Below are 27,478 nucleotides of genomic sequence, written 5' to 3'. Positions count from 1 at the left end.
CCACAGTTTTTGACATTATTTGATCAAACCTAAATCAATTCTGTCTTAACAGCGTGAAGCCTAAATTTAGATTAAAATATAAACAGTCGGTGTTTTGTATGTGTATTTGTCCATGATTGACCAAGGTTTAAATGATAAAAAACCTCAGTACTTAATAAACCAACAAAATTCTTAAAACGGGCCTAATTAGCAGAGCATTAAATACCAATGCAGACCAATGCCTACAGCCAGCTTTGATATAGATTCAGAAAAAGTACTTTCAAAGTCTCCAGCTAGATATTTTCTTGATAGAGTGTAGAGTTCACAGTGAAACCCTTTTTTAAAATCTGAATATGTTGATTCACATCTCCCTTTTATGTAAAGTCTTGTCAGTCGTCTGAAAGCTAATTTAGAGTTTATGCTAGCTTTTGTTGGTCAGTTCGACGCTGAAAGAGAAGAAATTAACGTGCAACATTTCTTTCTCTCGCTCTCCTCCTGTCTTCTCACTATCATTGCTGTGATTTCTAAATGTTGCAGCCTTGAATGCTGTAGTAGTACCTTGGTATTATCTTGACAGTGGACAAATGTGTCTACAAAGAGAGAATAAAAAGTACTCCTAACTCCATATTTCTAGATAATGCAAATATACATCATGTATTCAGACGATTATTAACCCAGAAGGTGCAAACTGTCTTGCAAAAAACACTAAAAATGCAGCATCAAATAGGTGAGCAACCCAGTTAAAAACCGGCTGCCTGAGGTGGAGTGAGAGCCGCCTGAGCAGAACATGTGGCTATAAACCATGACAGCACCAGCAGATAAAACAGTCTTTGAGGCTGGCTGATCCTATTTTTCTCTGAACTCCAGCTAGACTCAGTGAACCTATGTGAAGGCTGAGAGATAATATTTATCTTCTGCTGCCCCCAAAATCCAGTTGTGATTTCAGGAAATGACAAAATGTCCAGCATGCAACATTAAATATGCGAAATAGTACTGATCCTACTGCTTTAAAATTTAATTCAGTTAAAGTTGATCAGCTTTCGCAAAAAAAAAACAAAACAAAAAAAACAACGTTATTTCTACTTTACAACTTTGTTAAATAACTCTGAAAAGCTGTGTCGCCACACATGAATCACCCACTGCTTCCGAAAGAGCTTGTGCATTTGCATATTGAGCAAACGCAGAAACAAAATGTTCTTCGTGCAATTCTAAGGGGAACAGAGCAAGCCGTATAACGTAGGGGGAAAAAAAACATGTAATGTTCACAGTACAAACAATTGCAGATATTTTGTTCAAGACCAGTAAATGACAACAAAAGTTTGAGTTTGACTAACAGGATACAGTGCTTTAAAATTTTGAAAAAAACACTGCCTTTTGTTGAACTGCCTTCTTAACTAAGGCAGTTCAACACTTGTTAAATGACAAAACTGCCCTGTACACAGGGGGAAAAAAAATTATAGGTTCATGCAGGTGAATAGATTCCATGTTAAGTTACACTGACGTCGCCATATTAGTTACCACAGCAAAACATCCTGAAACCACTATCGTAAAGATATTTTTGGCAGCTTGCCAGCACTCGTTCATATGAGAGAAAGAAAGAAAAGGAAAAAAGAGTCTTGAGAAAAGCGAGGGGAAGAGGTCGTGCAGCGCATAGGACGGTACATTTAATGGAATACCCTGCAGACATGTTTTTTATTTCTTTACAGTCATTATTTTATTCACGACTGCAGCTGAAGCAAAAATACATAAATATATTAATATTACTTCATTTAATTAACTTGCCTGAAATTACCCAAGAAAATAAAGTTATCTTTCTGTGTAGTTGTGTTTTAGACAAAACAGAAAGCAATAAATCTAAACTGAGTCCTGATATGCTTTATGCACAAGTTATCACCCAGAGGGGCAAAGTACAGCACGTTAACCATCAAGCATCCCGAGTAATGGGAATACTTGAAAAGGACAATTATGTAAGAACAGAAAAACAAGGAGCCAAAAATATATTTATCTAAAAAAGAAAAGGAAAAAAAGCAGTTTGCTTTGATTATGTTAAATCTTCTGTGAAAATGTTAAGAGTATTATGGATAATACTCAGAATCATAAATTACTCAAAACTAATGTTTACATTTAATCAAATACATTTTTAGAATATTTTAAGCAACATTTAGGGTGATTCTGCTTACTGTTTGGGCCAATCAGCTCTTATGAAAAATTACAATCTATGAACACCAAAATAAGTATGAAGAATAGCTATTTTTAGGCTGCAGGAGAGTGAGAGAAAGCGTGACTTTGAGTGGACACCATTGGCTGACAGAATACTGCAAAGTTGCCTTTTCATCCGTGCAGGATTTGGATGTGTTGGTGGCCTTCTGGAGATTGAGACGGGTAAGGCTCTTCATTCTTCTGAACATACACGGAAACTACTGCTAGCTGCTACTGCTAGCCTCAACACCTATGCTAATTGCTAATACAAGATAATAAGAACAATTTAAAATGCTCAAATTTAATCACTTATTCTTTGTTTATACAAAGTAGTAATTCACCTTATCACAAAAAATATTTCCACAACTGCTCTTCACTTTTTTAATATTGTCCCACAATTCCTAAAAAGAATTAGAATAATTTAATGTCTTTATTTGAAAGTCATAGATTTACAAAAACCAGAGAGAACATGGATAGCACCTTTCTTTCTTTCATTGTATGATCTGTTTCTTAAAATGGAAAATGTGAACTAATACAAGGTGATAAAAGCTCTTATAGTTCAAATATTTGTTTTTAAACTTCAATATCCTAGAAGAGACACAAAAAAGAGATTTTACTCAGACACAAACACACACACACACATTCTGGCTTCGTAAATACAAAGGCTACCTACTTAACACAGCCCACTTGAAACATGATTGGTTGATTTGTTTCCTTGCCCAAGATTTTCTGTCCCTTTATTTTTCCACTCGCAATTTTTTCTGTTCATGCAACCCTTCATTTATCATAGGTTTGCTGACGGGCGTGCTCAGATGGAGTACGGACAACAGTCTGCTTCTCAGCAGGCCGGGGTCACATAACGAGAGGAGCAGATGCCCAGGTGAGAACAGCGCCCGCAGAGAAGGCAATTACTCTATCCAAGCAGAGGTTGTTTTTTTTTTGTTTTTTTCTGCTGTCTGTGAGGGAGATTGTGAAAAGGCACTGATGAGCCGTTTAACAACATCTGCAATTTTCTGCTTTGTAAGCCTCGTTTTCAGTTGAATTCATCAATACAGTTCTGCCTTTGCACATTTACTCACGCTCCAGCAAGTAATCAATCAAATGTGAATCTCTGTTTCTTAAAAGGACACTTTCCTGTTTCACGTTTCAGGATGTTGTTTCTCCCTGCAGTTTCATTTCTTGTCTCTTTTCAGATACGATCATGTGACATGAGCAATAACATCACAAACTAAACACATATTATAAAGAAACCATGACATTTTTGGTTTCTAAAACCTCCTCTCTTGACTGATGTCATTAACATGCCACACAATGAACCAGCTGGCACTGTACTTCTTTGTCCATACCACAAGAGAGAATTTAATGGAAGACCTCTTTCTCACAAAACTGAGAGCTTTGGTGGGGCACTGATGACAAACATCGATTTATTGAAAGATTACGCCTGGATGTTGTCAACCATGATGCCTTCCCTGCTTTGAAATGTTGTTCGAGGTGTGACTGAGAGCCTGTTAATGGCTTGATCTGATTTGGGCTGAATTGCTAATGGATGAAAGCGAGTCTAATGTTTACAGGCAAACAAGCAGATCTTTGATTCCCAATTTAATGATACTGACTGAGTGCCTTGTGTTGTTTGTTCTGGATTTTGTTCTGTACTCGAGCTATTTGTGTGATACTGCATTTACTTTAAAGTTAATGTGCAAGTAATTAGACATTTGTTGTTTTGTTGTTGTTTTTTTATCTAGTATTTAAGATATAGAGGCCTGACTTAAAGTTATATTACCTATGATGTTATCCAATACAATAAAATGTATTTTTACTATTTGTGAAAACAAATTGCATTAGTAAAAAGAAGCAGCTTGTTCCCACATACATTTCTGAGTGGATGGAGAATTGATGTGAAGTAAGTTTATCATTTTGCCTCTTCCATTTCAAACTTTTGCAGATTTGGCCATTTTCTTTCTACCTAATTTGTTTTCGTAAGAATTATTACTTCTCGTGATGCATATTTCATTCCAAACATGAGTCATCTTGAGCACTAACAATTTCTGGTAATTTTCTCAATTCTACTTGTCGGCTAAAGAAAATGTGGTTTTATGACTTCAATAAAAAATATTGAAGTAACTACAGCATGTGGGCTGTAGTTACTTTGGTTTTATCAGGGGCCAGAATCTCTTATACTTCATAAATAGATTCATACTGGACCCATTTAGGGATAGAATATCTTACAATGCATTTATTTTGTTAATTTACCGTAAATCAAAAGTATAAAGGACACATATTTGTGAATTTTCTGTAAAAGTTTATTCTCAAAACTTATAAAAACACTTGGTGTGTCTTTTTGAGTTCCAACATGAAGTCATACAGACCAGCACATGCTTCATGTTTTGAAGTATGTGATGTTTTAAGATGTGTCAGTGTTTTGCAGTGTGTTACTGTGTGTGTTTGAAGGAATAAGTTAAAACATTGTTCACTTTTTTTTCTCTTTCCATACTTAGCGATTGCCTGACCATCAACAGACATGAAGTGGTCAAAAAAATTATACAGTTGAGTTTTCAGAGACATTTTCATGGCCTTGGTGCTTTCACAGCAACCGCTTGCCATGCCTAATTGCGTAAAGTTTCAGCACGTTGATGTGGTATGGAGGTGCAATAAAAAAAATTGTTTGAAGAATTACTATCAGTAAGAGATTGGGCAACTGTAGTATTAGGTCAGTGCTACAACAATTGAGTAGCATTCATTTAAATGTCATAGCATTTTCATCTGTTTGCCACATACACTATGTCTCTGAGTTGCAACTCTCACTTAAGTTTAGTATACAAAAAATCTTTGGGAGCCTAGTTTAGCTGAAAATAAAAATAATACATTACAACATCAAATGTATATAATTATGATCTTATAATGTTAGCCTGTTAAAGCTGTGTCAAAGGTACAATATATTGCAGAAAGTATCTGTTCATCCCACCTCCCCTCCCCCAAGTCATTTAATTCAGATATTAAATGGCATATAATATCATTATATACACAGGTGTATGTCATTTACACACACCTTTATACAGTGGCAATGTTTTTATACACATCCACAGATGTATAGAAACCATCCCCAAGACATGAAGACCTCTTCCATAAACATTTGTGAAAGATGTCTTAAAGACAGTGAATGGCTTCTGTGCAATAAAATCCAGTTGTGAAGTTGTTGGAAAAAACGTCAATAATGCCCACATTCATGCTTTTAAAGTTTGAGGAAAACCTTCTTGAAAGAGTTGAGATTGCTAGAGCAACATATGGTATGCCAAGGGGTTAAAAGTTGGATGTCACTAAAATTTGTGTTTGTGAAGACGGAGGAGCAAATATGTCTGTTATATTGCCCCTTTCTTGCATTGTTTTTTTTTTTTTCGCTTTTTTTTTTTCAATGATTTATTACAAAGTCTAATAATATTGATTATTTAACCCTAAAGGATGCCTAGAAGCATAAGAAACAGTTGTTGAAGAAGCATTTTGCTTGATGGACAGATGGTATTGCCACAGTTTCATTAAGAATGCTTTCCAGAAGGCTATAAATCATCACGGTACTCCCATCACTGACAGTGTTTTTAACAATTCACTGCAAAACAGCTTTCTCCGACACATCCAATGATAATCAGTGTCCCTGGTGTATGATTTTAGAAGGACGTTTGTTATTTTTCATTGTTCTTCAACAGCTCCTTCTAATCACCCGCAACAAGATAAAAAGAAGAGTTTTGAATCCTGGGTGAGAGATAATCATCCAGATATTTCTGCTACGAGGATAAAAAATAATAAAAAACGACCATTTGTCCCCATTTGACCGCGCTGCAGCTAATGAAGATTCTGTTCCAAATATACCAGCTCATACTTTATGCAATACATATGAAATGATTTTTGAAAGAATGATACCACATCTCCACATGTTAGGGCAGCCGTTAGCCTTTTGTGATATCTTTTTTAGGTAAAGTGATTAACATTTTATTTCACGGCCATTCTAGTTGCCTTGCGGTATATTAAAACTCTTTATATTTTTACCAAGCAGCTATTTCATTGACCATTTCAGAAGAAAATTGATGCTGTGACTTGTTTTCTTTCATAGTTAAATTATACTGAACAAAAATACGGTAAAACATGTTGCAGCAGTTTAGCATATTTACAAATCGTGTACAATGTTCAAAGAAGAGAAAATAGACCTCCATAAAAGCATGTGAAAAAGCTGACTAAAAATGAATAGCTCAGTGCTTCTTCAAGGGAACATACTTTTTTTTCATGTAAATGAGATGCAGGAGAACAGCTTAATTTTTGAGTTGTTGCATCTCATTTTAACGTTTAAGTCTTAAAATAATTTTTTACAAGTCAATTTTATTAACTAAGCTTGTAACGTTAAATAAAGACTGCATATGATTCGCTCGGATGTGCATGTATGTAAACGCAGTAACATTCAGAAGTCTTTTGAAACTAGACCTTGCTAACTTGTCAGCTTCATCAGCTTTTTCCTTTGCTATATTTTACAACAACAATGTTGCTTATACTTTATCAGAAGAGCTGAAAAGTGCATAACATTTTGCCTTCACAGTAAACCCATGGGTTATTATGCAGGTTTTGTTTCAGGTGGCTACTGTCACTTGCTTTACTTGTTTCTGGCGTCTCCACCCTTTTTTCCTCCATTATAACAAATTTTTCCATCCCTCCTTCTCCATCAGATCATAGGTCTGCCTGAACTTTGTAGGCTACTTCTTCTACTGGGTTCAACAGGCAGCCTGTTGATTGGCAAGAGTATTGCTGCCACCTAGTGACTGGAGTCTTATTTCTCATTCAAGCATGTATTAAGACTAAAAATACAAAAATAAAACTTCATGTCTCTGGTCTCTCGCAGCACCACCCTATCAGTGTCACTATTTGAAGAGTAAAATACCTGAAGTAGAGTTAATTCAACTCAGAGCTATTTTGCTAGTCTTATTGTTTAAGATAGTCAAATCCACACCTTTCATGTTGAGAGTCCACATTGTCATGAATAAGCATTATCTATGTGTGAATACAAGTTTAACTAAGATTTTGGATGAAAGATATCAATGTCAATGTCAAATTTATTTATATAGCACTTTAAAACAGGTATAAAACTGCACCAAAGTACTGCACAAGAACGACAGTAGCACAAATAGATAAAAACAGAATATCAAAAATTGTTTCAGTTAAAAGCCAACGAATAAAAATGAGTTTTGAGAAGCGATTTAAAATGATCCAGGCTGCTAGCAGCTCTAATCTGAAAAGGCAAATTGTTCCATAAATTAGGAGCAACAACAGAAAAAAGTATGTTAAATAAGTATAATGTTTAATTATAATCAATTATAATAATTGTATCAATTAAATAAGTAAGTTAAACACTAGTTTGCCCAAGTTCTCTTGAATTTACTAATAAGTATCTACAACTTAAACAAAATCTCTGGTTACACATGTTCTGAAGGATTTTCCTTTTTCACTCCTGTCTTAACTCTGCTATTTAGTCGACTTTGTTTTCTTACTGTCTTTTTCAAAATCAACTTTGATTTAATTGGTGGGATTGTTTAAAGGGCGAGGCCACTCTCATCGTCCTCATCTCACTCTGTTTCTCTCGGTGGGCGGGTAGTGGGCGCAGTGACTAAGCCAAGGTTAGCCATCCGCTCGATAATCCACTGAAAGCCCATTTCCCTCCTGCCCACCCACCATGATTTTATCACTCAGTAGTATGCTATCATAAGTTAGCAGATAATAATATGAGAGGCCTGATACAGATGAATCCTGCAGAAGTTTTTCTAACAATTTACCCAGTGGCTTAACCCGTCGTTTGTGAATGTGCAGTTCTTCTTACGCACACCTCATTTGCTCATATATAGAGCTACAGCATTGTTAACATCGATTTTTGCACCTCTTAATGACATTGATTATTTACTTTACAGTGGTTTATTGTGGAAAACTGGCAAAGGCAATACAGTGTTGGCAAGCAAAAGCAATCACATAGTGAATTCTATTTCAAGGAATGTGTGTAAGCTAGTTTTCAAACTGTCTGGCATTACTCTTGAGGAGTCTTATCTCAGGGCACCAGGAACTATATTTACGTAGACCAAACGGGGAGACAAGAAAATAGGGATGATAGGAAAGTAAAAGAAACAGGGAAAGAAACTCGGTATGGAAACCGAGATGCACAGGGAATAGAAAAGAAGAGAGGATGTGGTCTATTTTTAGGTCTGCACAACATAAGAGAGAGTGGGACTCACTATCCCTTAATTTCCCACATTCCTCCTTGGCACGTGCAACAGACACTCGGGACGGTTCTGTGTGCCCAGAATATCAATAGGCAAGAAGCAGCTGGATACTGGCAGGCTGACATCCTTCTGCCTTCTCCTGTCTGCAGAGTCGAGACAAGGACTGTGTGTCCGACAGGACTCGCACACATGCACATCAGAGGACATATCACTCAGGATAGACAATAAACCAATAATGGCAGAGTGTTTGAAGGAAGTGACACTTGAACTGCCGAGCCAGGACATGATGGATGATAGATCATGGTTGAGAACTAAATACATGTGAAGTAACTCAGACTGAAAAAATTATTAATAGAAACCTAAATGATCCTGTAAATATTTTGGGAAATTACAGATAGGAATCATTAAACATTTCTTTGTGGTCCTCATGGAAAAAAACCTCAAAATGAAGTTTAAGATTTTTTGAACATGGACAATTTTAAAGATTAAGCTGCCATATACAGAAAGCCAAGGCAGAAAACAAATTGTCTGAATTCATATGCTCATACTGGAGGGCTTTATTAATAGCATATCTTGTCACTTTCACACTGTCGTGTTTTTCAATCTCCACAACTGATAACATCATGTTCACAGGGGTCTGCTGACACAAGCAAGGAAAGCAATTGCTAATACATCCAGTCAGTTCTCTGGAAGGAACATAAGGACACTTTTCAGCACATTTGCAAGTATTGTTGTCTTTTTTTATCCTTTCAAAGGTAGACAGTGATGTTTTGTTTTCTTGTTTTGTACAGAATATTGGTGTTATCAAAGTTATTCTTCTGACTGGTCTATAATAGGTGACAAAAAGCACTGAAACTATGTGTGACTATTTATTGTGTTTTGGAGTGAACATGGAGTACAGCATGTTAAGTTTGTCTGTCAGGGAAAACAGAATCAGATTGTGTTAAATGGTGTGAAAGTTTCATTTTGGTTGAAGATTAGACAACTTCTTAATGTACAATTAAGAAGTTGTACATTTCTTAATGTACAACTTTAAGTTGTACATTAAAGTGATTGATAGTATGTTTTTGTCATTTTTCAGGTGATCTCCTGTCTAGTTTGGAGCGAATTGCGGTGAAGTGCACATCAGGTGTATATATATAGGTGGAGCGGAGATATACAGTTAGACTGAACACATCGTCTATATATTTCCCATCATCCTGGTCACAATGAATGGGTGGCAGAGTACACCATGGCAGAATGCAGCTGGCAGATGTTTTTCTGTTTGTGACCAAGGAGTCAAATCCCATTGTGCCTATGGACACAAAAACTGTAAATGGCTGGGAAAAGTGATGGCTCATGTATGACTAAAATAGTTGTTTACAACAACCCGACATAGAATTATTGTAACTGAAGAGTATCGCTTGTAATTTTACTACCTTCTTTGTCTGTCGTAGTTATTTGAAAGATTGGAAGCAGAACAATGCAACATTTAATTGATTTTAACTCAGCCAGTGCTAAAACACTGTATGCTGCAATTTCCCTTCACAATTTAATGCAATAACATTGGCCTCTCTTTCTTTATGAAGGTCCATCTCTTTCCAACATGTTGCCTTCACCACGCCATCACAACAGTGTCTTTCATGATGCCTTTTTCAACCATTTCTATGAGTGTTGCACTGAGAAGTAGTTCCCATGATGAGGTCAGGATACCTGAGCAATCCCCCTAAAAACAACTTATCAAACCTCCACCCTTAAATCTTAGATCTCATCATGACTTGATCTCTAAAAATCAAAATATAATAATATCAAACCTGTAGAAATTTAGCAGATACAATAACAGAAGCCATACAAAGAATAAACAATCATACCTGATATAATATGATTAAGTATGAAAAGAGTAAGCCTTTACACTTGTCTATGTACTCACAGGTAAAATATTCTGGAGAAAGATCCTTGAATATTGCTGTACAGCTTTCACAGACTGCACAGTCTTCTTTTTGAAATGGGCAGATGTTTGCAAACGCATGCATATAAACAATCACGCTCTGCCATTTTGCTAGCTAAAGGGGTTCTGGACACATTGTGGACGTGTTATAAGATAATTGTGTTTGACAGACGGCTGGCATGGTGGTCTTGGGAATCTGATCAAAACAGCCACGAGCAAATACCAGAGCAGAAACAAAACAGAGGGCAGGAGGAAGCACAACCATTGCACACAGCAGCAGTGTCCACAGGAATGCCATCTCTCAATTAGCAGATGAGGCACTTTCAGCAGTCAGTGTCTGGAAGCCAAAAAGGAATGAAATAATGACAAACAACTAATGAATGTTGTGGTGGAGTTGCTTTGTTTTGGCTGCCAGCTATATTATTCCATAAAGGAAGATAATATAAAATAATTTTGCAACTCTCTACAGTTGCCATATTTAGTGATTTCTTTTTGACTAAATGTTATGAATATACAAGAAGGTGTGTGTTAATGTATTGTTTTCACAGCTAATCATTGACTTCCAACCCTATTTTCTTATGCATTAGATAATTAAATTACAAATAGTATATAAAAATATCTCTTTTACTACAGACTAGTGAAGTAATTTAGTTTAGTTTGGGATATTGACTCAAAACAAAACATAATCACCTAAAATCTAGTTTTCTAAAGAAAAAAAACTCAGAATCACAAACATTAAGAAAATTTGAGTGTTTGGACCTTTAATCTTTGCTGTACAATATAGTGTTATGTCTTCAATTTATTAACGTTGTTGAAGGAAACAATGGTAATGTGTTCATCTATCTGTGATGTGTACAACATGAATAACATTCCAGAGAGTCATCATCATTATTATGCCATTGTGGATGTCACAACCATTAAAAGAGGAAGAAAACATAAATGTTTCAATGTCAATTGCTCACCAAGATAGCATAATATGCATAAGTTGATATTTATAAGGTTAAAATTTACTGAGTAAAATCAGTTTAAAACATGCAATATTATGTTTTACTGACATTAAGCTACTAAAGAGAGTCTGCAGTCCTTCTGGAATTTAACTGAAAAAATGCATGGCATTTTGTCTAGATGTGAAAAAAAATAATGTTTCCTAATACCCAGCTCAAAAACAGATTAAGTCAAAATGGTGTTTAGGCTCATAGACGAGATTGCATTTTAATATTAACTAACTAACAGTGCAACTGTTAGAATCAGTGGGTTGCAGCTAAGGGTGCATATAAACATGATTTTAGACCAAAAGTCTGTCTTTTTTTGTAAGACGAACATGTAGTATATTTCCACCAGTTTCAAATGTACCCTTTGGAGTGATTTGGCTCTTTTTATTTCTGCTGTATTGGATATGTGAATTGGCACTCAGTCATGGCAGGCTAATCGCTGAGACATGATTGCTTCTAGGAAAACAACACCTCATTGTGGAGAGGGTCACCAAGCTGCAGGGGCACAATCAGGCTAGCATTCTCAGTTACAGCCACAGTCCATTTGGACGGAAAACGCTATGTCCAATGGTTGTTTGTTTAGGGAAAGCTCCCAATAAAGCTGTGAGTCACAAGTGAATCACTTCACACAGGAGGACAGATTACTGTACTCCAGCAGAGTCTAAATGCATTCCTCTCTTTTTCTGTATGTGAGGATAAAAGCTGACTGGAGAGGCACAGGGCTCTGATGACTTCAAAGAGAGGCGAGGGATCTGAGAGGAGGGGACACAGTGATGGAGGGGTAGATGGATGCTTCTGTGGGAGCGGAGGGCAAGAGTGCACACGTGTGTTGGGCACAGCATGAGAGAAACAAAGAGAGAAAGTTAGTGTGATCTTTTCAGTATTTGAGAAACATCAAAGACCTGAAATGGAACAAAAGAGGGCTGGAGGAGGGAGGGGAGAGTGTGACAGGGTGGAGGGGGATAAAAGAGTCAGAAATGAGAGTGTGAATGCCACTGACAAACAGACAGAGATGAAAACTGGGAAGGCAAATTTGTGAGTGAGAGAAGTGTCTTTACAAGTTTGGAAATACAGACATATCTAAATAGAAGAACTTTCTTCGAGCGTGTTATTGAGAGAAGATAAGATTTCACTTTTTTCGGTTTCATAGTTAAAGACTTGCTGCGCAATTGCCGTTCTATGGCAAGCTCAGAATCTCTGGAATCCAGAAAAAAAAATGCCATACACTCATTTAAAGCTACGTCTATGCAGTTGCTTTCAGAACAGTTAAGATATATACCTGAAAACTATGAGGGAGGCAACACACCAAGCTTCTACAATAAACAGACACAACACCATAAACATCAAGGCATAGAGTCAAGCAGGCAAGTGGGAATTTATACACTGTTGACGGTGTGTGGGAAGGAGCAAAGCTTCACAAGAAGTGACTGGATGGTGTGTTAGAAGTGGAGACTGCATGGGCACGGTTTGGCTGCAGATGGTGTGTGCTGTAATGAAGGAGTAAGGCGAGCGGGGACAGAGTTATAAACGAGAAGAGAGCAAGAACTTATCAGTATTTTTATGTGATTATACAGATAGTGTGCACTTAATGTGAAGAGGTGAATTTAAAATAATACTGTAGGTTGTATAAAGTTGTTTTTCGGGATTTTTTTAACCTACTGTATCTGTGCTCGTTAAGACCATCATGACAGAGCACCCAGTTTGCAGATCTGGTTCAGGGCACTTCTATAATCTTTTAGAAAATGTTGAACTTGAAATAATGATTAGACTAAGATGATGTCTGAGTCACCCTCTATCTGAATGCACAAGCTTCCTTACACCGTTACGTAACCCTGACAGACACGCCTAAAGAATCCAGCTGTGGGAGACGTATTTAGCTGGAATGGCTTAAAGCAAGAAGCAGCTCACTTTCGTTACAGAGCTGTTGTCGTCTTTCAAGTCTGGATAAAGCTTTAAAGACTTTTTCTCTGCAGACACACACTTTTGGGTAAATGGGAGCGAATATCTGGGTTCAGTATGTTACTGACACACACAAGTGCTGAGGGTCAATCTGCTCAAGTGTTCATAAGCATGATTGGTAATTCAGCATTCAAAAAGTTTTATGTGAAAGTATTAATACCTTTGGAGTTATATCGTATTTTTTATCAAAAAAATCTGTCAAATATGCTTAAAAACTTACAGGTTTGAACTACATGAAAGACTGGCATAATATGAAGAAGGCCATTTAAAGCTGTTTTGGTTAAATTAAAAACAGCTCTGAGAATTACATTTTCTTGATGTAATCTATGTGAGAAAGATACTTCTAAATGTATTTAGTAACATATTTTATATTTCCTAACTTCATACCTACTTGGTAATGTTTGAGAGTCAAATGTCTTCATTTTTATTTAAACTTTACATTGTTGCTCACACTTCTTTATTTACAGACTTGTAATGGCATACAGTATTAAAATAATTCTCTGCAAGTGCTATTAAAGATTGTCACTTTAACATCTCTGGCTCACAACCTGGGATCATTTATAACTTCAAACAAAACAAGCTGAAGTGTTTCAGTTGCTTTTGCTAAATGAGAAAAATAGGAAGTATTAAGATACAGTAAGATACAGAGTAATAGTTAAAATATGGAGCTGATAATGTCATTTTATTTATTATTCTTTCTCTGCCAAGCTTTATGTGTATTCATGAGATTTTAATATTGCCTTGAAGGAACAAATCAAAACAGGAAGAAGGAAACAACCCAAATAAACCGCCATCTACTCTACAAACTGGTGGCATATTGAAACCCTCAAGTCAAATGTGGTATTTAAATGTCACTGTTTTGAGGGTTTTTTTTTTAATTCCCCAAAGCTCTCCGTCTTCTGTACCTGTCTCTCTGAAAGGCTTTGCATATTATTTCAATTTCTTTCCACTGTGAAAAATATCTTACAAAGTAGCTATGGGATAAAATATGAAATTTTAGTGGTCTGATTATTATGCTCGTAGACGATTTGGGTTATATCCTATCTATTTAAAGTGTGTTTGTTTGTTAGTGTTCAAATGATGAAATTTACGTCATTTCAGTTTCACCCATCCCTATGTCTACTGGTGTACCCCAAGGCTATGAGCTCGAGCCTCTCCGGATCTCATTACTTAAATCAAATCGCATCCTACTTCTCTTGCAACATCCCAAAACCAAATGGGGTCAAAAAAGTGCTGTTTCTCGTGATAGTTCATCTGTTACTCTCACCAACCAGGTTAAAAGTTTGGGTTTTATTCTTAAAATTACCCTATCATTGTAATCCAACATACACAATTTCATGCAAACAGTTGCTTCCATTTACATACTATTCAACATATGTACCTTTTTCTCACACCCAAAAGCATCACCATTCTGATGACCTCTGCTTGCATTCTGTTGTGGTTATCCTAACCACAATTTTTTTTTTTTTTTTGCTTTTTTTTTTTGTTTTTTTTTTTGTCCATTCACAGATTTAAAAACTTTAACTGCACCCAAAGTTTTCCAGAATACCTTCAACCACATTGCCTAATGTCTGACAGCAGCTTTGCTTGCTCTCTGCATCAGTTATAGTCATTTATAAAATTTTTCTTCTCACCTTCATAGCTGCCAATAACTTTGCCCCTCTGTGTGTTCCTGAGCACATTCATACTAAGACACACAGTGATATAGCAGGTCTGCAATCAGTCTCACCCCATCTGCCAGCTTAATTTTCCACGACAAAAATGGCCGTAGCGGACAAGCTGCTCAGCTTCTCGCCAATTCTGATTTGCTCAACTCCTTCAAACCCTGTTTGAACTAACCTTTTCAGGCCAGACATGCTCCATTAAAGCCCGGGGCAGAAACAACCGCAGTGTTTCTCATTTTCAGCTGCACATTATAAATTGGGTCCTCTCTCAGGCCTCTTGAATTAGAAAAAATTTGCAAACATAATGCTTCCTTTTTTAGAAAACTGCAATGTGATCATAATTTTTTTTCTTGTGCTTTTACTTAGATCCTTATTTTCCAAAATCCTTGACAGCCTCTTAATCAGTCTTTGGCTGATGTAACTTATCCCATAATAAGGTAAAATGTTATGTTTGCAAATATATGATTCTGTGTCTAACAGTCCTTTTAATGTTGGATTTGAGACTGGAAACAATGATTTTGAAAGATTAAAGAATCCTAGTTTGAGGTCGTACTTTTTTATACTCATCCAAATGACGACAAGGTTTTCTAAGAGATTTTAGCTAATTTGTAGTAAGAATATAGTATCATCAGGCAAGTTTTCATGTCTTCCGGAAAAAAAATAACTTAACTTCTAGGGACTGTAGCTCAGGCTACTGAAGTCAACCATTAATCTAACTGTAATCATTTGTTTTCTCAAAGACATGTCAAAGAGATATCTTTGGCATATCTACATACATTCAAAGCAAAATCACCCAGCTCACAATCTGACACACAAAGCACTCCAGTTTACACAAAGATTTCTCTCTGATCTGACAATTATGGATCATTCCACCTCAAGCTCCCATTTTCTCTTGGTCTTAGTGATCTTCTGATTGCACACCAAGGGAGAAAAGCTTTACAAGAACCCTCAAATCTGGCTCTTAACTGAGAAAATGCTGAAAATGTATTCAGTTCCCTCTGCTTTATGAGTCATAAACGCTGTGGGATGATTTGGAAATTGTGTTGATAACATGGAAAGCTGATGAAGCAGGTGTTTAACGGATGCAGATTGCAAGTACAAAGGAAGTGCCCTTTAACGAGTCGATCTGATTTTTAACCGTCTTAATGAAGAGTTTAGGTCATGATACCAGAGCAACATTTAAAAAAAAAGAAAAAAATCCAACTCAAGCTACGTAATCCGAAACTGTAATAAAACATAACAATGTGAACACTCTTCTTTTTTTTACAGAATCATGCATACACATCAATTTACATAATCCTCAAAGGTTTGCAGCTACTGTAAATTTAATAAGTTTATTGGGGTGTGCTGTAGTGATACTGAGCAGATTGAGGTTAGCAAAACACTCTTTTACACATTAACCTAATCAATTGACAAATCAATTTATGCTTATAAATCAATTTATATTGCAATGACTCGGTTTGTCTTCTCTGTTTGTTCAGTGCCTCATTATTTACACTCACTGATGGGATAACAGTTCAAATCTAATCATAAAAACATGAACACGCTTGTTACTTTAACTTTCTATATCTATTGTAGCTGAATGTTGTAAATGGTTGAAATGGCTCAGCTTTGATCACACAAATTAGAAAATAATGGTACCAGACTTACAACACACACATACGCAAAAATAAAGAATAAAAAATCATAACATAACACAAAATGTAAACAAATCCGTAGTGATATGAACATATTTTATAGGATTGTGTTTGTGTTATTTTATTTTTTGTCTCCAGCACCAGTATTTAGCTTTAGTCTTTCATAACTAGTGGTACTATCTATTAGTAGTGATAATGTTGCTGGATAAATCGTTATGTAGTCTTCATAAAAGTTACCCCTTCCCTATGTAGATCTATTCCAAGGTAATTTATATAAATAGAAAAAAAGAACTGGTACCTCATCTTAATGTCTCGAGGTTAAGATGAGGCTCTTGATTGTCTCAATTTGGTGGCTTAAAAACACAAGTCAGTACAGTTTGACAAAACTGAGCTACAAAAACCAGAGTACAGCAATCACATCACTTTTATACCTGTGAAAAACAGGTATCTAAATAACTATCAGCAGACAGAAATAATCAGAACAAAGATAATGTTTTTTTTTTTCATTAATTACATTAAAGGCAGTTTATGGAACTGAGGACGTTTTGAAAGTAGAGGTACACAGCTGGATTTTCTCATAGTCTCTGCACAAAAAACGAAATATTGAAAATGATGCAACATTAGCAGTACAACCATGACATGTCACATTTTATTTGTTCATGTAAACTCGAAGCAATGGCATGACTACACAACATGCTGATGATTTGAGGCATATTGCCCTTGGGGACTGGTTGATTTTCCACCAATTATTGCAAAGGAGTGAAACAAAAAAGTCACAATAATGACATGAGTAAGGTTGTGTATTTTATCAACATCAGGCCTTAAAAACATTTTTCATTTATTTCATTATTTAACAAGGTTAATTATCCAGCAGACATAGTTATTGGCTGAACAATAAAACACAGACAGCAAGTTCTTTAAAAATGCTATCCATTAGCGTATTTTCTCACAATGCCACAAAACACAGAAGGGCATTGAAATAGGATTTCCAAATGCAGCATTTCACAAACTACAAAATATAATGCATTTAAACAAAGGATACAGAGAAATACTAAGTTATGCTTTGTGTGTATCTGGGTGAGTAGCATCACAAGACGCACAGAAATCCACCTGAAAAACTCCTCTATGTGAAACACAGAGGACAGATTTTAACAGATTTTGAAACAAGAAAAACAGATATATTCAATATAGAAGTTATTTACGCCACATGTTTGGAATATATATATGTTTGCAACATATAATTCTTCAGACAAATCTTTCTTCAAATTATTAACGGTATTCTTAAATCTACTCTGAAGACAATATGTTTTGTTTTGAACTTATATTGAGCTGTGTTTGCCTTTTGTTGGTATGGTTTTCAAAAATAAAATATTTAAGTTTTTTTTACTAAATTATGTAATGGATATTATTCTTTGTTCTTCCATTTAACTTTTCTAATTATGTTTTTAACTCAAACAAGATTAACTTTATGACACCATTTTGGCTTCCTGGAACAACAGATTCTTTATCTCAGTGAGTCTTTGATTAAATACATCTTGATTACATCATTATTTAATCTAACTAGAAAAAATATACTAAAATTGATCAATATATGTTGCTCTATAGGTTGCCTTTTAACATGTGTTTTATTGATTTTATATAAACTCAAGGTAGAAGCTTTAAAAATTTAGAGTTATAATGTTAGTTTCCGAAGCAAAATGCAAGACACAACTCAACTGTGTCTACTAACTGCAAAATTAAAAACTTATAATGTGTTGTGATTTTACTGAAAATAGAGCAAGACTGATAAATACAGCACGTGCAGGACTAATGGCTCTGGACAAATAGAGAATCCAAACTGGCAGCTGGAGGACCAATTACTGGATACCCTACGGCGGCTCAGATGTAAGTAAGAATGGGCTGATGTTTCAGCTGTCAGTTAACAAGCCACCGAGGATGATCAAATTCTAATTTACTGCAAAAAATATGCCAAACCTAATAATCTATTCTGTTTTGTTTTGAGTCTTTGAATACTGCGTTTCCCCAGGGCTAAAATTAACTTTTTGTGAAAGCAGCATCGATTGACATTAACTTATATCTGAGGAACTGTTGACTGAAATGTGGTTAAAAGTATTACGATTCTGGTGACAGCAATATTTAACAAACAACAAATAGCTGAATAATCGATTTTAGAAAACTCAACATCCAGAATCATCTCAGGTTTTTACTTTTGCAACCAAAACTGACAAGTGAAAAAAAACAGGCAAGTACTCTGCAAAAAGAATCTGTTAATTAGAACGTTACAAACTTCCTTTACTTGATTGCTCACACACAGACACATACATGCAAAGACACAAACGTAATCACAGTCGCACACACAAAGTGAGAGAAGATGTTCCTGCTTCATGCTGAGTGGCTGTGAACCAAAGCTCTTTTCGGCTTGCATAAAAAATTCACAACTCTCTCTTAGCAACATTCGCCCTACATACAGCACTCACACACATTGCAGTGTTATTTATGGTGCTCGCATAAAACGACCCATAAACAGCACAACTTGGCATGACTTAACATTAGAAGAGGCTTTAAATTGTAAGTAATGGGGATCAGCATCATATATTCAAGTATTAAATGCAAACTATTTTGGCATTTTTTTCTTCTAAAAATTTGGGGGACTTCAAGTTTATCGTTTCACTTGACACTGTTGGGGGATCATTTTTTTCAGAATTGCCAGTCCTTCAAAGACAGATTCATCTCAAAGCCGTATTTGTTTATTTATATGTACTACTTGTTTTAGTCAGACTGCTTATGTGCATTCAAGCAATTCTCATTTGTCCTCGATGTATACTGGCATCTGTGCACTCATCTCCTCTGCAAGCAGGTCAACATCCAAGCACGCACGCACACACACACACACACATATCAGTTTTCATTAGGCATCAATGGCAGGAGTAGAGGAATGGATGAAGCAGGGAGAGAAAGAAAGAATGAGAAAGTGGATGGGTATAGTTATGCTCCCTGTGGAAAGACTATCAAACCACTATCTGCTGTCCTCGACCATAAAGCTCCCTCTGCTCGTATTACATAACACATCCGCTACTATGCTGTATTCACACATCACCAGATACATAGTAGATGTGGCTCATTGCTCTCTATCAATGTTTCTTGCAGCATTTTCAGTGTGTACTTATGATATTGATGTGCTGGAGGTCTGAGCAGCAAAACAGGACCCTGAAAGTGAGTTTCACACTTGAGAATTCACCTCATCTCATTGTGGGTTGCATCACCTCTGCCAAGCTACCTCCATCTGAAAAGTCTTCGGAGCACCTGTTCATCTTGGCAGCATCTGCGTGTCTGCAGAGAGTGTTCATCCAATTGCAGTTTCAGTTAAGCCCACTCCAATACTATGAATGTCTTTCAGTCTGTTGTGTCGGGGAGTTTGGGGGGGACACCGAGCGGTGGTCATTTGTATGCATGCGTTAAGGATGAAAACAGACTTACAGTGAATGGATTGTTTTAAAACAACTATTGTTCCCCAAACTTGTACAAAAAAAAAATAAAAATCCAACAGTTGAATCCGTCACTATTATTTTGTAGTTTTGCAATCAGTTGAGATAATTGTGACAATTATTATGTCAATATAATTGCCTTCAGTCACTTGCAACAAAAGAACATAGTGCAACTAAAGCTGACAGCGCTAACTTGATGACTTGACAGATGGAGGTTATCGCCTTAACTGGAGTGATGTTGTTGCACCAGGTATAACACAGTGACTTTTAAAAGAAATCACATCCCTAGAATTTATTCATTTTCAATATAGTTACAGCAACAAACTTTAATGCATTTTATTGGCATTTTATGTCAAAAAGATTTTTATGCCTGCTTATTTTTAGCCCTCTTTAATCTAAAATACCTAAATAAAATACAGTGCACTTTACTGCCTTCAGATGTTGTCAAATTATTAAGTAGATTACTTCTAAAAAGCGTTGAATGCACATGCATTCAGAACCAGCAAAGCTTTTGGGATATCAATTACCATCATCCAATGACTGAAACTTTTACCCGTTCTTTTTTGCAGTACGACTTAAGCTCAGTTAAACTGAATATGGAGCATCAAGAAATGACCATGTTCAAGTCTTGCTTAAAAGTCACAGTCGGTTTTAGTGAAAGAACTACAATTGGGGCCGTTCTAGTACATGAATATGCTTTGATATACACTAGAGCTGCACAATATGTCAAATAGCAAATGTCATCACAGCATAGGTTTGACATTTTACAAAAAATAAAGAAATGCATTAATTAAATATTTGGTAGGTTTCTACAGTTTCAGTGTCATGCGTGCATGCTCTGAATCACCATAGACAAATCCAGTCAGTTGAATGGTTTTCCACGTCCCACATCTAATGCCAAGGTTAGAGACAGTGATGGTAGAGTTCTTGAACACTGGTGGCATTTGGATAATACTGCATTATTCAGTGGTAATATTACAATTACATGTTTTTTGAATTTTGAGAAACCATAATAACATTAATAAAATCTTTTTTAAGCTTAGGCTTGTAGTCTTACTGGAAAATGCACCTCCAGCCTTTAAAGTCTCAAGTCTTTAGAGGTATCTAAAAGGTTTTCTTACTGGATTAGCCTGTTTAGCTCCATTTATCTTCCTATCAACACTGATCAGCTTTCCTGTTGCTGCTGAGAAAAAAAGTCCTCCCCATAGCAGGATTCTTGGAGCAGATGGTGTGCTCAGTGTGATCTGCAGTGTTATTTTTCTGCCACGCAAAACCTTCAGATTGGTTACATAGTTGAATTTTAGTCATGTCTGACCAGAGCACCTTCTTCCACATGTTTATCATCATTTCTACATGTGACTTGAACAACAGAATACTTTAAGACCTTCTTTTACCAACCACTTTCTGTCACTCTTCCAAAAAGGACAAATTTGTGCCATAATTAATTACTGGTTGTCTTGTCAACAGATTCTTTCACCTTAGGTGCAGGTCCTCCAGAGATGTCACAGACTTTTTTCCAGATTCCATCTCTCTGCTGTTGTTCATGATGTTGCTTGTTTACTCTTGTTCACTAAAAACCTCTGAGGTCTCAGTTGGAAAATAAAATTGCAGTATGTAATTTAATTAAATTACATACTGCAAAACTGTTTTCTAATCAGGTGACTTCTGAAGTTAACTGGTCGCAGTAGGTTTTATTTAGACACATCAGATTATATATATATATATATATATATATATATACTATATATATATATATATATATATATATATATATATAATATATATATATATATATATAATATATATATATATAAATTAAAAATTCATTGAGAATGCAGTCAGAGCCTCATGATTTGTATATTTTAGTAGTGTGTATTGTAGGCTAAAGCAAATTGTAACAACAGTCTTCCTATAGAGGCTTTCCATATCCAAAACTGCTCGCGTTCTCACTAAAACCAGGAAGATAGAGACATAACACCAGTTTTAAAGTCCCTCCACTTGCTCCCTGTAGCTCAAAGAATAGATTTTAAAATACTGTTGTTAGTTTACAAATCACTGAACGGTTTAGCACCACAATACATCAAAGATTTGCTGTTGTTGTATCAACCTTCCAGATCCCTCAGGTCTTCTGGTTCTGGTCTGCTCTGCATCCTCAGAACCAGAACCAAGAGAGGAGAAGCAGCTTTCAGCATCTATGCACCAAAAATGTGGAACAAACTTCCAGAAAACTGTAAAACAGCGGAAACCCTGACTTCCTTTAAATCTCATCTAAAAACACACCTGTTTAGAATTGTTTTTGAAACATAATATGTAACAATGTATTGTTTATTCTTATGTTGCATGACTTTGTGTTTATGATGTAAAGCACTTTGAAATGCCTTGCTGCTGAAATGTGCTATACAAATAAAATTTGATTTGATTTTGATTTGAATTAATTCCATCAAACCAGTCTCCTCCAATCTGGTTTCTGAAACTTTTGACCTCTAAAACAGCAAGCGCTTGCTATTGCGACAAACACAGCAACACTTCTTGTCCCACACTGGCATAGAGATTGCTTAACACAGTGTGAGTGCCATAAAAAAACAAAAAGCCTGTCAGTCTATATTATCATGCTAAGTGCATCTTCTTCCCATTGTGCAGGAGCATTTTTGGATGAGAAAAAAGAAATCCAATCACTGTTTGAGTCACCCACAGGTAAAGGGAGCGAATGATCACCTCATTGGGCCATCTAAGAGTGAAGTAAAACACACAATTATGTCCTCATACACAACCCCTCCTGCTGGTATTCAATACATTTGCAAGTTGCCATCAGCTCTAATTCATTGGCACTTAAGTATGAGGCATTGGCTTTTATTTGCCAGAGACACACAGCATGGTTTACATTAGGAGATCAGGAAAAAAAATTCCAACCATCACACAAAGGCAATGCCACTGGGGAACTAAAACCCCTCCCGGTTAAAGCAAAAGCAATTTTCTAAATGGCTTATTTGTAGGTTAATCTTAAATCTAGCTTTACAGCGTTTGTACAGCGGGGAGAAAAATTGCAAACATGTAAACGCCTTCAAGAAGTAGTGTAAATAATCTCGTAAATATATATAAATAAAGCAACTGCATTTGGCTGTAATGGGTTGAGTAAACAAATGTTATCTTCCATGCAGATTAAAATCTCATTAATTTGTTCAATGTTGGAGCAGTATCGGATTAAGGTGTCTCAGCAGTGAGGCCATTTCACTCTCTCTGCTACTTTTAATTACCTAATGTAGCAACATATTTAATAGTGAAGAAATACATGACTTTCAGTGTAATAAGAATTGTTTTAATTTCCTTTGACTTCCTTTCTGTTCTGTTAATGTCAACATAACAGGGGAAAAAGACATTGTCTCATAATAAATATGTAAAATATGTGTATGGATTTAGGTAACTGCTGGCTATGTAATACATGCAGAGGCCACTTTTTTTTTTTTTTTTTTTTTTTATAAATATAGCAGACTGCTTAGGGCACCAGTCTGTCTAGGGGGGGGCTCTGTGAGCTACAGAGTGGGCCCCTCCTTATAAAGAGCAGCAGCGCTGTAATGCAATAGAGTACATTTCACGGCTGGCAAATGATGCCCAATTCGATGTCTGACTTGAGATTCCACATTCATGCTTAATTAAAGGGTGAATTTGCTGTTTTTAAGAAATCTGGACTGCATTTTATCAAAAACTGAAACTGGCCAACTGAACCGGTTTTTCCTACAGGGCACAGAGATTCATTAAACACACATTTCAAACAAAATTAAAGATGTATGAAACCTTTACTTCATTAGTTAACTCACGAAAAAATCTCAATGAGCCAAGCCTACATTGAGACAAGTATGTTATGTATTTCTGGATTCCCATATTAACACAACTACGACAACGTCTCCTATGTCTTATGTTCCGATCCAAGTATCTGCAGTTTCTATGCCACAGCTCATTATCAAGCAAAATTGATGCCAGAGACTCATGCATGCTCACACAAGAGTGAGCTAAAAATAGCGGCAGTCTTACCTTTCTGTACACTATCATGTTGGGGGATTCATCCGCCACCCCGTTGGTCCCCTGCCCGCTGATGTTGGTCTGTGCCATGATCCTTTGAGTAAATCTGCCACGGGAAATGTCAGGAGCTCCTGTTGTAAACAGAAAGGGATATTTTGGCCCGTCAGAGAAACAATGCAGCAGCAGCCGACCAAACGTGATTCGTGCTTACCTTTGGCAAGACGGGAATCGTAAGCAATGCTCGTGGGTTGGATCATGTTTCAACACATTTGACATTTTAACATGAATTGTGAAGGTGAAGACCCTCAGACATTGGCAACTCATATTTTCTAGGCAGTGGCTGATATGAGATGGGATAACAGGAGGAAAAACTGCCCCAATTTCACAGTGTTTGCACAAAATCATATACCATGACAAGAATTTGTATCTAAAACAGGCAAGCATTACATCTTTTTACAGTTGCTAAAATAAAAAAGAGGGTTTTTTTTGTTTTTTGTTTTTTTGTAGAATCAATATGTTCTTTGAAAGAAGTAAACACAAGTATAGCAAGCTTATATTAAGGATGTACCAATCCACTTTTTTCACTTTTGATACTGATACATGCATTTGAGGTTCAGCATTGGCAAAAACAGATCTTATAAAGACAGAAAGAAAGAAAAAAGAAACACATAAATATATGAAATGACAAATTTATTTTATAACTGCACTGTAATTCATGCAGTGTATTACAGTACATGTATTTCACAACAGCTACTAATGTGAAGCTATTGGTAAATATACCAGTATTTAAATGCTAGGTCAAACATTTAAAAACAACACAGCTTTAATTTGTTCAATCAGTGTAATTCACATAGCAGCAAGTGTCAAAAAAAATCATAAAGAAACTGACAAAAACAACAGGGTGACTATGTTGGTCAAACATGCAAAAAATGAACAGCAACAATCTTTTTTTTTTAATGATTCAGAAAGTGCAATTAGTTATTCTAAACATAATATAAAATAAATAGCATGACCTGTCTCAGGGCACAAAGAATAGAAATAGACTGAATAGATATGTCCTTATTTATTGGGCATATTGTCACAATAGTTGATATATCTTTTATATATATATATATATATATATATATATATATATATATATATATATAATATATATATATATATATATATATATATATATATATATATATATATATATATGATCAGTACATCTCCAGCTAATATCTGTTCAGGTAGCCAGTCTGCAGTTTGTTGCAAATTTTTCTCTTCCTTATCTAAAAGATGCTTAACCCCAACTCAGCAAAGGGGTCCATTTTACTCCCTTAGTGTTAGGAAAATGTGCAGAAGCCTTGCGTTAGCAAGATAAACAGCAGTGCAGAACAACAGGTGGGGAAGGGGCATATGAGTACATTACTCTGGGACTTTTTCCAGCATCTCTCTCAAAGGATATGAAGTTACAGAGATATGGAAAGTATGAATTCAAGATAATGGAAAAAAACATAATATACCTTAAAAATACTGGAAACTTCAATGACACTGTTTCAGAAAATGTGTCAAAAATATGATTTTATACAAAGCCCTGCTTGGTAAATAGCGACAGTGGTTATAGTTATCTGTGGGCAGGAGAAAAGTTCACCCTAAAATAATTGTTGTATCACATGGACTCCTTTTCTCCGTTAGTCTGAAACAGAAACTTTGTCATTGTAATTAGAGATGACATCGATTGCAATGGAAAGATGAGGAAAGATAAGGTGAGACAAAGACCTTAACAACAGTAAAACACGCCGTCCCCAGAGGAGGTATCATACTCTACAGCGCAGCTTGGAAACATCCATTTGAGTGGGTCAGCCATTGTCAAAACGAGCAAGACTTTGCAAAACCGTCTGCAGCGTTGTTATTCTGCCCTCCCACTGACACTCTCACGGTATCCTTGTGTAGTCTGCAGAAAGAGCCACCTTATCACATTCAAAGAGCGAAGTCATGCGACCTGCTTTTTTTTCTTTTTTCTTTTTTTTTTTTTACCGTGAGGCCATAGAGTGGTGCGGTGTTGGGCTTTTACTACAAAGTGTCGATGCCCTTTCAGCACTACGGACAGCAACCGTGAAATAACACCCGCGTCCCGTTTTCATCCGCTCCCCCTCGACCAACGCGTGAATACAGTGAGAACCACAATCACCGGAGGAGAAGAGACTGAAAGGAGAGGACAAGAGGGGAGAGAAGAGGGAGAGGCTTACCTGAAAAACAAGCCGCCCGCTTTAGGACGCCTGAATCCCGGCAGGGTTGGAAGCCTGGTCCTTCAAGTTCAGCGTGTCAAGTGGCGGACATAGGAATGTAAGGGGTGTGCATTGGCAGCGGGAAGAAGCGAACATTCGGCGGACGCTCGGCGTGTGGTTCAGTTCAGGCTCGGGCTTTGCTCTCGTCCCCTCGAAACGATGTTCAGAAAAGCGGGCGCGTCGCCGCGGAGCGCCGCGAGCGCGCATCGATCTGTGTGACCAATGGCGTGCGAGGAATAAATTACAACCTGTTTTGGAGGCGTGAGGCTATTTTTCTGGCACAAAATGTGACTGTTATTAACTGCAGTGATAGCTCTGACAGTCAAAGGTCCTTTAGCGTCAGAAATAGACTAGTTACGATATGTTAAATAAGACTAAAAGGGTTTATGGAAACTATAGTGGAACTGCAGCAATTTACGTCCCAGCTGGTAGTGATATTAGTCGGTTTGTTCACAAAACCCACCTTTATTTAAGGTGGTAAGAAGAAGGGCAAATGTAACAGAGTTTATGTTGTAGAATCCCACTTGCTTTATATATTATCAGTGCAATGGGAAATAGCGCCTCTCTCTGTGTGGCTGGTTATATGTTGCTGGCCTCTGTAATCAGTGCCAGTCTATGGAAGCTGCACGAGAGGTGAGTTTCATTCCTCAGCACACAGCAAGGAAAAGTGTTAGAAACACAAAGTATCATTCTTAATAACTTACATCAATAGTGTGCAACTACTATTTATGATTTGTGTGCCTGGCATCAATTTTGCACTTTTAGTTTTGTTAATATTTTGTAAAACACTTTCTGTGCTAAGTTAAAGTCAACATGACGCTCTGTTGTAGTGTGCTGAGGGAAGCTGAACCATTGCATTGATTCCAACCCGATCTGTTCTCATTCAGGTACATCATTTATTATTGTATTTTTTATTGAATGTTAAAATATTAATGTACTGTAATCAGTGCCAGTCTATGGAAGCTGCACGAGAGTGTGCTGAGGGAAGCTGAACCATTGCATTGATTCCAACCCGATCTGTTCTCATTCAGGAAATAAACTGCCTGTTCACCCAGAACTCCTGGTCTTCACTAAAACATCTACACAACGCAGAGTCGAGGG

At 36.4% G+C, this 27,478-nt stretch overlaps 1 protein-coding gene across 1 annotated transcript in view; it reads right to left on the bottom strand.

Moving 5' to 3' along the window:
* rgs7a (regulator of G protein signaling 7a) overlaps positions 1 to 26,568 on the bottom strand; it is a 54,160-nt gene extending 27,592 nt beyond the window's left edge. The window contains exons 1-2 of the mRNA XM_055029917.1: positions 26,339 to 26,568; positions 24,117 to 24,235 (exon numbers count right to left, since the gene is read on the bottom strand). Of these exons, the coding sequence (XP_054885892.1) occupies positions 24,117 to 24,194 (78 nt within the window). The 5' untranslated portion in view covers positions 24,195 to 24,235; positions 26,339 to 26,568. The remainder of the gene's footprint in view (positions 1 to 24,116; positions 24,236 to 26,338) is intronic.
* Positions 26,569 to 27,478: the final 910 nt, after the last annotated feature.

The sequence above is a fragment of the Poeciliopsis prolifica genome, unplaced genomic scaffold (assembly GCF_027474105.1).
Source record: "Poeciliopsis prolifica strain line A6 unplaced genomic scaffold, Auburn_PproV2 SCAFFOLD005, whole genome shotgun sequence".
Taxonomy (NCBI): domain Eukaryota; kingdom Metazoa; phylum Chordata; class Actinopteri; order Cyprinodontiformes; family Poeciliidae; genus Poeciliopsis; species Poeciliopsis prolifica.
The sequence above is the reverse complement of the archived record's forward strand: the minus strand, read 5'-3'. Positions and strand labels throughout refer to the sequence as shown.